This window comes from Mus caroli, chromosome 14 (assembly GCF_900094665.2).
Source record: "Mus caroli chromosome 14, CAROLI_EIJ_v1.1, whole genome shotgun sequence".
Taxonomy (NCBI): domain Eukaryota; kingdom Metazoa; phylum Chordata; class Mammalia; order Rodentia; family Muridae; genus Mus; species Mus caroli.
Window position 1 is genome coordinate 1,875,219 of NC_034583.1, and position 13,430 is coordinate 1,888,648.

Sequence of the window (13,430 nt, forward strand, 5' to 3'; positions counted from 1 at the left end):
TTTCTTTTGGTCAGGTTTTCCATTGCAGCAGAACAGTAACGCACAGTCTACAGTCTGATTTGCCCTTAGAGGATAGCTAATGTGTAAAAGGTGAAGGAATAAAACTAACTGGATGAAAACTTGAGGCAGCAACACGAGAGTACATGAGGAATTCAATACCAAGGTGGCTACAGCAAGTAAGGGCAACAGAGTAATCTAAGGAGGCAGAGCTGGCTAGGGTCAGCCCCAGAAAAGCCCATGATGCCCAGTGACAATCAACTCTGTAGCGAGCTTGGATGGAGCTCAGAATGCCCAAGACCAACTTCTATAACTTAAAATAGAGATTCCAATCATTGTTTAAATTAAAGCAGATACCCAGCTACCTTAAACAGAATTTGAATGTGACCAACACTTGCAATGTCATTTTCAGTTTTATCTATCCAGCTTTAGAGAGATGACTGAACTATACCTGTGGATCTCAACCTTTTGGTGAAGCACTGGCTCCTGTACTCATCCTAAACATATAAACATTCTCATCTTAATATGTATGTAAGATTTGAAAGTGGAAAGTTACATGGCTGTTTCTGAAGTAACAGAAGTAATACAGAGCCATTTCAAAATCATTATCACATCATTTTAAACATTCTTTTACCTAGCTCTGAAACTTTCTTTCTATTAAAGGAATCCTAAATGTGACTATTACCATCTCACCAACTTTGAACCACCTTTGTCTTCACACTTTTCCTCCTCCCTGCTGCCCGAGCATACAACATAACAAACCGAAAACAGCAAAAGGAGTTCAAAGGTTTAGAGATAACAACAGGAGACTGCCATCTACAGATTGCTGTGGATTAGGTACTATGTTATCTATCTGTAAGTAACACATAGTTCAACTAGCGCTGCTGCAATCTATTGTAATATCTTGGCAATATCTTTTACAAATAGGATCAAAAGATTCAAAGTTTAATGATAGCCTCATCAGAATGCATTATGCCTGGGCTCTCCAATATCTCATGTTCTGGTTAGAGTTGGGGCTAGAGACAGATCATCAGTTAAGAGTGGGTACTGCTCTTGTAGAGGACCCATGTTCAATTCCCAGTACCTGTGTCTGATGGCTCACCAACTGCCTGTAACTCCAGTTCCTGGAGACCTAATGCCTCTGGCCTTCAGGGAACCTGCCCTCATTCACACATACACACAAATACATTTCTTTTTAAAGACCCATAATAGAAACTTTTTCAAAATCAAAAACTATGGCTATGATATATCCCCATAGTAGGAATTTTCCTTGTATGTTATATTTGCCAAGTTAATCAAAGCCAGATAAATTTCATGATATTACTTATATATTAACAAAGGGCATCTTCATGTTATGAGAGTTATAAGTGGTATATATATATGAATGTCCCATTAGTGGAAACATTAAACATGACCACACATTTTATCAGTAAGACTATGTAAATCCCACATTTTTGTAGCTGTTTCAAATTACTTTTATTTGAATATTTATAATGAACTATCAGAATAAATATAAAATACAGTGAGACCAAATGAGATGCAAATCAGTGAAAATATATCTCCCGATGATAGATATATAAATGATATATAGATGATAGATCTATAGATGAGATAGATAGATAGATAGATAGGCAGATAGATGATAAACAGATAGAACTATTGAAGACTCATTTTCCTGAAAGGAGATAAAAGAAAAAGAGATCAATTGGGAGATGTGTACTTGCTAGGTCATCCTAAATGATCCCACTGAGGGAAGGTAAAGGGCAGCTAAAAGTGTCAGAGAACAAAGCTCTGTCAATCACCTGTAACTTCCAGTCCCCACATGTGTCCCCTCAGAGTCTGAATCGTTGGTCTCACAGCTGGTGTAGTCCTCTGGACTCTGCTAGAACCAAGACTATAATATGAGCTCTCTGGCTACCAGTGGGTGGACATCCAGCTTCAACACTGCAGCAGCAAAGCTCCCCTCTCTCCTTGCCCTGCCAATCTTTTCCTTTTAGTAGAGGACCCCAAGTCAGCAGTAACACAAGCTTCTGAGGAGAACCTCCTCTAAGGGGTCTCTCTCTTCAAGAACTAGTGCCATGAAACTTTCTTAGGCAACTTAAAGTATTTCAGATGAGTACTTTAAATATTAAATATCACTGTATTCTCATCTAAGGAGATGTAAAAGTTATAAATCCCAGTAAGTGGATATTCATCTCTTCCCTGATGTGCAGATGAGATGGTCATACCCAGAGGGTTCAGTGCCTTGCCTAGCATCACCATGCTAATACATGGCCAGTGTCTCTCAAGCTCATGGAGCCCTGACCACAGGATCCTGACTTACACCCTGCCTACTGGTAAGAAGCAATTACTAACTACACAAAGCCTAAAAAATATGTAGCCTTTTGTTATGATTTTTTCAGAATAAGAACTCTTCCAATTATATACATATGTGTAGTTTTTCTGTTGCTGGTATTTCATTTTCATTTTGGACAAATATCTTGGTTACATAAAGGGTGCTACAAAATAATTTAAATAAATAAAGGAAGCTAAATTAAGACACGAGGAAAGACCTTTTACAAGCATGTTTAACAAGTAAAGCATATGACATCTGATTTATATACCTGTCACATGTGTTATCTAAAACTTCTACATGAAACCTATTTTAAGGCATGCAAATTTAATACCTTGAGAAAGTCAGTATGCAAAGCATCTTAAAGTGCTCTCTTTACTAATGCATGTAACAAAGTGCACTGATTATGCAAGTACATTTAATTGGACATAATTAAAATAATGAGATTTAAATACTGATGATTTTAAAAAGAAAAAAATAGAAGGTGGGATGAGATCTGAGATGCATTCAGAATGATAAAGAAACATGCACTGCTGCTCCAGTAGACAGCACTTGTGCAAAGTGAGCTGCTGCTGCCACTTCCCCAGTCTGAGGCACTTTACAGGTGGTAACAGAAAAGATTTCTCAGAAGGAAAAAAGGATTTCATTGGATAACATAATACTGTCTCTTTTTACAAGTAACTTGGGAGTGAGACAGTGACCATTATGTTTTTCAAGGGAAGGTGTCAAAATGACCAAGGAGATAAGAAAGCAAATTTCCTACAATGGCTTGTGCTTGGTTAAATGGACACAATCTCAAAAGCTTTTGCCAATGTCACCCTGACCTGAAGATACCAAATCCAGGTATTCTCTCAATTGTGCTGGCTTTCAGAAGCCAAAATGATGTCAGGTATAGGAAGGGAACAGGAGAGAATCTCCGGGCGGGTCTGCTGTTTCTGACGTGGTCGCGGTAGGCAAGAAGCAGCACAGTGTCTCTGACTTCTCGGTCTGCTTCACGAAGTACTGAGCAGAAAAGGTCATGTAAGTGACGCTTTCATGAAGTTAGCCTCAGGGGAGAGCTTTTTTTTGTCAATTTTCTATAATATAGAGTTGGGAAAGGCAGCTTTGAAGTCTTCATGGACCTAAAATTTCTTAGGATAGGCAGAGAAACACTGTCTACAATTAACTACGACCATAATCATCTCCTATTCCCACATGCTGAGGAAGAACAGCGATGCACTTGTAGCCATCAGGCCCAAGGCTATGCACCTGGGATGGCTAACACAATAGAAAAATTCTGGAATAAACATAAATTGCAGGCTTTAATTCTAGGTTCTATTCAGATACAGTTTCAGCGTCAGACTGTTGCAGTGCACCATCGAAGGATGCTGAAGCTACACACTCTTTTGGGGATCTTTCTTTAAAAAAAAAAACAAAACAAAACAAACAAACAAAAAAACCCCTAGTGTTTCCTTTGTCAGATTCACAAGCAACAACACCCTCAACATCTGAGGGCCTAATATATGAAGCCTTGTAGCAATAACATCCTCCAAGACCCGTGGGCTGAGAACCTAAACTTCTACCCGTAGCACATCAAGTCTAACACCTGGGCTTTCACAGCGTTTTCACCCCACATACCGAAAAAAGCACTGGCTGATCTGGCTGAAAAAAAAAAGTCAACTCACTGGCGACAAAAAAGTCTAAAATCTCAGGATTCACTGAGATAATGACAGAATCAGGACAGAGCAAAGAACTCACGCAGCTCAATAGTGTCTGCTCAAATGAATGCAAACTCATTCAGTATGACTGAGGGCTTGAAGGAGAGCAACAGTGGATTTCTATTCGAGATGCAGTTAGATCTTCCCCAACAGCGCAGGTTCGGGTGCTCCTCCTGAGCAGCACCAGGTGTCAGCACCTACAACTGCTGCCCAAGAGTGCATCACAATACAATGTAGAAAGTTACAAAAAAGGAAAAGTTTTACAAAGCTGTTGTTTAGTCAGGCCAGCTGGGCATAGTTACACTAAAATACTTTGGAAAACTGCAATTAATACCACAAATGATGCAAATCAAAATGACCTTTGTTAAAAAGTAGGGGACATGCTGACAGCAAAACTGTGGGCTGATACCCGTACTGAAAAGTTCCAGAGGGATCCTGCTACTTCAGAGCTAAAAACGCGTGCTGGGACAGTGAAACTCTCCTTGCATCTTGGGATGGTCTGTAGCCATCTTAGCCGTGAGTACAAGATGTTGAATGATATTGCTTTTTGATATTTAAAAGAAATAGATGTCTACACAGAAACCAAAGTAAAGAATCAACAAACAGGTTGTGTTCTTGATTTTTTCCAAAAGATTAATGGGAAGATCAACAATAGCAAAAAGTTCGAGTCACTCATCTATTTCCTTCACAGGAGTGAAGTGGAAAGAGCCCAGCAAGAAAACCTTTTCTTTCTCTGATTATACTGTTATGAGAAACCCCTGAAGACGTATGGGGCTTTGCACGTTCATCTTGTGGTAAGATTCAAATGGAGGATTTTTCTGCAGTGATCTACTCTCACTGTATATACATAGCCAGAAAAGCATCAGGTTGGCAAGTAAGGCCATGGGACAGTGATGAGGAGCACAGGTGCTCACCATAAACTTAATATCTGAACCCCAGCTTCAGGAATGAATAGGACGACACACACTGACCAGCCAGTCCCTTCATCTTTTAGACTTCCGCTTCATCAGTGACCAATGGCTAATAGTTATGACCTGCCAAGCAGCTTATTTTTTATGTTTACTAAGCTAAACAAACTGTCTAGAATGATACTGTAGCTCCTAGATAGATCATGTTTAGTAAGTAGAAACCATTGCTACTTTGCACTAGTTTTTCACACAGCATCTATAATGTTCCTGTGGTGGGTTATTACTGTTACTCCATAGGTGAGGCAAACTGCATAATCTACCACTATGTTCCCCAGCGTTCCACTGTAGAGCTGTTGGTATCCTTTCTTCTACCTTACACTTCACAGTCCCTGGAGAGCTTGTTCTTCTGTCATCCTAACATTTATTGAGAAATAAATGGATCATGTGCTCTCAGAGTACAATGGATAGGAAAGATTAGACTCTTGACTCAGTAGTACACCACCCACCATCTCGCCCATGCACCCATATTTCAGAACCACTGCTAAGTGCCAGAACGGTGTGCTGAGTCTAATAGACACAGTCTGTGTTCATGGAACTCAAAACTCTTATCGCTCAAGTCCATAACTAGGCTCTTTTCAGGTTTCAATAAAGAAAATAAGGGAGGTGTTAGAAAGAGGCCTCGGAGATGGGTCTCAATTAGTTTGAGGGAGGATTAACAAACAGCCTTTGGGAAGAAGAGCTTCTTCAGAGTAGGGACTGGCTTGGAAGAGTTGGGAACAGAAACTAATTGTGCACCAGAATCTAAAAAAGGGATATCACCTGGTTTTCAAGAAAGGACTAGAGCCTGAGGATGGGAAGACATGGTGCCTGACACGGTGCCTGAGCAGGCCACACTCGAAGTAGAGGGTCTGAGAAGAGAAAAGGATGAACCAGGACACACACACAGAATGGTGAATCCACAGGCGCTCATCTATGGCTGGCCTGTGGAAATTCCCACTTGTCTTCTTGCGACAGCTCACAGTAACTGCAGTCAGTGTGGACACAGTAGAGGGAGGAAGCTGGGAAGTCCAGAGGAAGCTGGAACAACCAAGACAATGGTAATGGTGTTTGGAAAGTAAGAAAAACAGCAGCGAGGGTGGGGAGACCAGCGCAGATTCAAGTAATTTCAAATCCCTGGGGCAGCAGACTGCCAGATAATACTAGGTCTTTAGTAATTTCCCACTGAATGAAGAAACCCTCAAGCTGAGCAGCTGCCAGTTCTAAAGCATCCCCCAGTCCCTGCACACCACATCCTCCTGGGCACAATAAATCATCCGGGCGGCATAAAAGACACAGGAAGAGGTGAGGAAATGATGGCTAAACTCCTAAACTAGCAGGCAAGATTACACTTATGAAAAGCTCTTGATGTATAACAAAAACCTTTGTGAAACAAAATGCCTTCCCCTGATCTGACAATGGAGAAATTTAGAAGCCAGATATGGTTCCGCTAGGTGACTTTCCAAGCTTGTTAGAGAAATGTATTATTTAAAATAGCCTAGGGCTATGCTGCTAGGAACACTGCAACAGGAAGGGTACTGAAAGAAAGCCCTTTCATTTAAGGCAAGGGGGAAAACGTGTGAGAAGGAAAGTCTATACCTATCATTCTGTCTTCCTTTTGTCGAAAACATGGTTCCTGTCATTTCTGCACAAAACAGAACTCTTTTGACTATCAGTAACAAATTCTGTCCATATAAGATAAACGGACACAGTCTGGTCAGGACAGAGAGTACTCACCCATGCCACTGAATAATTTTAGCTTTTTTGTCCAGGAGAATTTACTTTCCTAAATTACAAAACCAAAATCATTTAGAAAATCAACTCACTTTCCATGTGGACATGAGAACATAGAAATCAATGATTGTAATGAACCGTATTTGCAATCTAATCATTAATCCTCGACTCATCTCAAAAATGCTTCCCATACTGAAACAGGCGAGAGCACCAGCAGTATGGCAGCAGAGAGTCGGGTTGACTTAGGTACTGCCTTCTCTCCTGCTAGGACCAGGTTAAAAACACCTGTTGGCTTTTTAATAATTAAAGCTTTAATTGTCATTTAAATTAACTAAGACAGTGTGCCACTTAGCCTAGGGTGATATGCTCAAGTGCTTATGCACAAATAAAGCTTAATTTTACCAAGAAAACAAGAGGTCTCATTCACAAGGAATCCTGTTCTAAGGTCCAGCCAAGGGACTCAAAGGTCTCTGATCAAAAGGCTGACGGGGAACACCTTTAACACTGCTTAGAAGAAATGCAAGGTGTGGATGGTGAGGTCTGGGTAAAAAGGAAAGCAGAATCGGATCTATATGTAAATAGCTTTACAAGTTTGAAACATAATTTGCTTTCTTTCAATTCAGAAATCACTCTCTTGTGCTGCAAATAAAGCTTTCGGCAGCACTTTCTGGGCTTTTAGAGTCCTGAAAATGCTCTTTCCGCAGAAACCAGGAAGTGGTGCATAAGAGCATCAAATGATGCTTTGGTCTTCTCTCTAAGAACTACTTTAAAGAATGGTGGTGGCTATGGAAGATGATAAAAGAAGATCTTACAAGTTCACAGGGCCTTAAAGTTGAGTAAAACCTAAGTGAATGCTGTTCCATTTATCTGTTTTATTCAAGAAACAAGGCTCTGTCTGAAAGCTAAAAGTCAGATTCTTGGACAAATTAAAACTCACTAATTCCCTAGCTGGCACAGGGAGTAATTAATAACTCTCATAAACTAAGAATGTGTTCTCTCTCTGTCTCTGTCTGTCTCTGTCTCTCTGTCTGTCTCTCTCTATCTGTCTCTGTCTGTCTCTCTCTGTCTGTCTCTGTCTGTCTGTCTGTCTCTCTCTCTCTCTCCCCCCCCCTTTCTCCTTTAGTTTGCATTGAGCCCTGATAAAGCTAGAACAAAACTGTTAATTAGCAACTCACTTTTGTCCAGGATGGAAGACAAATGCCTAAGCTTAAACTGTATATAGCTTTTAATTAAAAACAAAGCAAAACATGTAATGGTTTTTTTAAATGCATAAATTCATCAATGAAATCTTAGAAAATATTCAATTCTGTATGAATCTACAAATTAAATGTTATTTGTATTACTACTGTTATCTCACACAACACACAGTTCACAATTGACTAAAAGTAATTTTTTTTTTTTGCTCTTACTAGACAATCTTGCAAGGTCAATGAAAATAAACAGACTTCAATCTGTTTCTACACTCACAAAATGAACCAATATGTCAGAACTTAATACTACAGTATTAAGAAGTCTTTCAATCACTGTTAGCCAACTATAGTTCTGCTAAGACACAGGACAATGTAAAATCATACTGGATCGCGTCTTCTGAGACAGGTAAGACCTGCCTTCTTTCTCCCAAGAAATGACACGGTACAGTGATAGCCAAGAAATACAATTAAATTATCTTAATTACTTCATGTCAACCTGGTAAGTCACTACTATTTAATGAAAAAACCCTGCCACTTGCAATTAATGTTTGTACTGCTTCAATTGATCAAATGTCTAATGCACATAAAACATTCAAAGAAGTCCTGTATATCTTACAGTAATTCAGTGGAGAAGTCCTGTCCCAGGGGTATGTAAATCTGAAGCACAAGAAACCTCTGGATCAGTCCAACTAGAAGAGAGAGAAAAAATACGTAGTGAAATGTTCAGGCCACTTGTATGCACACATAAACACACATACAGTCACTGCAGAGCTTAGTACCTCAGGAGCAGACAGGCCTGCAGTAACACATGCGTGATTTATAACCTGACTTGAAAGCTGAAGACTCTGGGACAACTGAATCAAAGGCAACCAATGCTGCCATTTAAAGTTCCATTTGGGGCACTGGTGAAATTTTTATGAAAATAAAAAACAGGATTTTTATTCACTCTGCGCGCGCACACACACACACACACATATAAAACTGAACTATATAGATTGTCATCAGTGTGGTCATAAAAACTTGTGGCAATTATTTTCATTCACTGGTGGGTTTTATAGTCTTACTAAACAACTCAATAAAGAAGAGCAGCTCAAGAAGAGCGATTTGAATTCTGACAAGTACGGCGGGAGGCGCAGTGAAGCAGATCTAGATCATACGGTCCTAACAGTGTCTACAGTGAGCTGGGTGAAGGAGCACAGACTCACTTACAGTCCTTTCTTAACAGGCTCTTAATTAAGGCTCACTGAGTACTGATAGCTTTTATTCCCTATCACTAGTTTCATATGGATAAAAATATTTGGAAAGAAACCAACCCATGTGGCACTTTGGATAGCTAAAGTCTGTAACTGCTTAAATAAAGCCAGTCCATTTTTACAGTTCTACAACAGGTCACTTAATTCCTTCCCTGTAAGGTTCTGAAATTCTGATTGGTCTCCCAATTGACTGTGCTTTAGCAGCAGTGTTAGTGCTATCCTTCTTAGGGTATTGATAGAGGTGGATGGTAGAAGAACTTGGCAGGCAGGGCACACAGGAGATGCTGGGTTCAAATCTTGTTGAAAGAAAAAATGACAACAAACCCCACAAGGTTCACCCCTTCTGAAAGAGACAGGTTAGGAACAAATCTGCAGTGTATACAAAGGATTGTGTAGAACATAGCAATGTCTTTAACTTTGTCTATGACCCAAAAGCTCGGTCAGAAAAGAAGACTTTAAGGAAGAACAGGTGTGACTGTGGTCCTCTGCAATCCAGCCGTTGGGAAGTAGAAGCAGGAAGAGCAGGAAGTCAAGGTCAACCTCAGGTTCAGAACCTGTCTATGGCTAGAATGCTTGCTCAATGTGGACAAAGCTGGATTTAGTGCACATGCGTGCACACAAACACACTCACATACACACACAGAGTAGGGGGGGAGACAAAGAGAGAGACAGAGACAGAGACAGAGAGACAGACACAGAGAGACTTAAAGAGAGACAGAAAGAGAGAAAAGAAAGACCAACAGATAGACAGACAGACATAGGACTCTAAGAAAAGCAACTAATTTAAGGTGATAATATGTTTTATTTATTCTAATAGTAAATGAAATAAATTTAAATATTTTACATCAGCAATACAATATTGTTGATCATTTCATACAAAGACTTTCTGGTTTGTGATTCCTGATGTAAACTCTTTACAACATTCCTGAGCAATATATGCTACATCTATGTTTTATCCCAATATTTTCTATAAAATATATAATTGGCCAAACATGTTTACTAATGCTTATTAATATTTCCATCACTTATACAAGAATAACTTCTTTTAAATTTCCAAGCTCATAAATGTGTTCAGAGGAAAATTCTAAGGTAAGCAGAACAGAAATGTGGAGAGGAAAGGCCTAGAAGAGGCTCTAACCTAGACAATTCTCTAGGAATGTGTTCTACCACACTTATGGACAGACTCAATGTAGCAACCAGAGTTCTGACCCACAAAACCAATGTGAAATGGGGCCTGAGGTTACTTTAAATAAGCCCTGCCAGCCCACCTCTCTGGCTCTCGCACTGATTGGACTATTTGAGTGTAGTGCCATTCCACAGTGGTCTCAGCTACAGCAGAGCTTGGAGAACAGCAGATCAAATGAAATCACCCCTTAAAGGGTCCCTAATGTATACCACAGAGCTGTGGAATCAATATCGTTCCCTTCACACACAAAGAGGTCCATGTAACAGGGCATTCTTAGAAAGGAAAGATCCCTTTCTCTAGACAAGGAACTCTGCCATTCAATATTCTCACACACCAAGGAAGGCCCCGGTTTCCAAAAGGCTTTCGTGTGTGGTGTTAGTCTGAGAAAGATAAGAGAGCTTTGATACTATTTGACAGGCTGAATCTGTACATCAGCAATGCTAAATAAACTCCACCACAGTAGAGGTTCCCCTGGCCTAGGAAATTTAAACTCTTCCGGTCTGCACTGTATTTAAAATCACCCAAGTAACACTGACTATAGATCTTACTACCTTTAAAAAGCCCATCAAGTACATAGAATAGAAATTCCTTGTTAAAGGGATACAGCCCCTATTTCTTTTTCTTTTAAATACTGAAAAACACACTCAACATATAAAATACTGATAGTTTTAAGCAGTGGTTTTACAGTAGAACAAGTGATAGAATGCATATGCCACATCCATTTTACAAGGATTATGCCATTCAAGAAGTGGGATGAGGCCCCAACAATTAGTCCTCCTCACTGCCCAGAAAACTCAGGATGAACTCAGTCCATGGTTCCAGACTCAGCCTTAGCACATCTTTAATTTCTTTTTCATCCCTAAAACTGGGTTAATAATTTCCACCTATACTTCAAAGAATCGTTTGTATGAGTTAGTGTTATCATTTAATAAAGATTATTGACCACATATTGTTCACAAAACTTGCTGAAGTTTTTGTAGTAAGACTGGCATAATCTGTGGTCTCTTAAAATGTGCAATACGGTTTCACAGATGAGAGGGCCAGGGTTCTATGGCAACATTTAACTCTCAGTGCCTGAGGGGATGCGGATGATCAGGGAAGGTAGTCTTCAAGGAGCAACCCAGGAACTGAGCTTGGAAGAATACGCAGGCCTTGGCCAGGCAAAGGAGGGGTGAGGTGAGAGGGAAACAGACTGTAGGGGAGGCAGTCCATCTTACAGTGGGATGTTCATGGGGAAGGCTATAGCAGCTGGATTGAACCTCAGAATGTTCAGTCAGCTGACATAAGACGCTGAAGAAGGAAAAGAATAGATCTGAAATCCAATCATTCGGAGCCTTGAAGGCTATGGGAAAGACACGGGCCAACCTAAAACCAGTGGAAAGCCACTCATTTATGAAATTCTTCAATACAGATTGACTTGACTGTATATGAGACAAAATAAACTGTTCCTGACAGTAGACTTTGCTTTCTGAAAGTGGTTGGAAAACCAATGAAAGCTCTGACACATCAGCATCATCAGTGCTGTTCATGGCAGGAGGGCAGGGCAGGAAGTGGAGATGGGCTGAAACACAGACGCGTGTGACCTGAGTACACGTCAGCCGGGCCTCACTCAAGAGATGACGCCTTGGCAAAGGCTGAGAAAGAGGACACTGCTGGATTTCAAAATAACAACTCAACTTGAAGGGATGGAACACAGGCCAGAGAAAGAGAAATCAGAGAGAGAGCCAGAGAGTTAAGAGGGATCCAGACAGTTTATATTCCTGTAGAGAAATTATTTTTAAGAAATGGGATGGTTTTCAGGAGAGGAATAACATGGTGCACACGTCACTCATAACTGAAGGGTCTACTCTGGCTAATTTGATAACAGACTGTAGAGTGCCCTAGTAGAGAGTACCTGCAATAATCCACACCTGAGAGAGTGGGGTGAGCAGCACCAAGGGGTAAGAAGCAAGCTCAATCTTTTCGCCAGTAACAACAATATCTTTTCAATGGGTTCAACAAGAGGATAAAGAAAATAGAAGCTGGTTTAATGAAAAATTTTGCTCTCCTCAGTTGAAAAGACATTTTACTAACATAGTTACTAACAAATCAGGCAGCCTAGACAGGGAGAGGGACTCTGAGCAGCCTTGGCCAGGAGCTGCACTTTATATACACTACTCTTAGACAGTCCAGGAAAATAGACCAGAAAATACCTGACTGCAAGACTGGAATTTAGATGGAAATGGCATTAAAAATCCACGATCCTGAAGCTGATAACCAGGGAGAGCATGTAGCTACAGACTGAACACAAGTCCAGGGCATGGTGGCATTTGGGAGGTGACAGGAGAAGAGGAAAGACAAAAGGGTATCAACACTCTGGTCTATGGTAGGAAGAAGGAAACTTTGAGATATCCTGGGAGGAAGTGAGACAAGCCTATCAAGGAGGCCCCAACTCTCTCAGTTGCTCCCAGAGGTGAAGGTGGGCTGAGAACCTGCCACTAGCTCGGGAACACAGGACCATTCACTCTGCTAAGAACGTTTAATACAATGGTGAGATCACAGTCACTTAAGGGTTTGAAATGGAGCAAGACATAATTTAAAAAGAATAGCAAAGTAGCAGTAGGAGGCCTGGGGGAACCACAAGAAGCCATCCTCATCTTTCAGAGCAGCTGAACTTAGGCTATAGGGATACAGATGGCCGGACACACACAATTTGATTCAAATGATTCAGCGGGGAAACCAATGACTTTGAACGTAACTCTTGGATACTGAGTCCCTTCTGGATATTTATGTCTAACAGTGATGCTTCTCACTTGGGCAGCTCCATAGAACACAGTCCACGCTGACGGGTGGCGGAGATTTATCTAATTGGTGAATGATACACTAAAGTGTCATTACCAAGGGCACATGCTTACAGTTAGAAATTAGAAACAGAATTGTCAAAGTTTCTTATTGTGGCAAATTTAACAACCTTATTGAACATCAATTGTATGTCATCTTGGTTAGAGTTAGAGGTTTCAAAGAAGCCAATACACACCCTGGAGAAGTAGACAGTGTGACAGTCAGTGTCACCCTGGAGAAGTGGACAGTGTGACAGTCAGTGTCACCCTGGAGAAGT

The 13,430-nt window shown here is 40.6% G+C and overlaps 1 protein-coding gene across 3 annotated transcripts in view; it reads right to left on the reverse strand.

The window, feature by feature from the left end:
- The window catches only part of C14H3orf67 (chromosome 14 C3orf67 homolog), a 243,624-nt gene that overhangs the window by 219,518 nt on the left and 10,676 nt on the right, over positions 1-13,430 (reverse strand). For all 3 annotated transcript variants that reach the window (XM_029468705.1, XM_021181991.2, XM_029468706.1), the window contains one exon: positions 8,511-8,583. In XM_029468705.1, the coding sequence (XP_029324565.1) occupies positions 8,511-8,583 (73 nt within the window). The remainder of the gene's footprint in view (positions 1-8,510; positions 8,584-13,430) is intronic.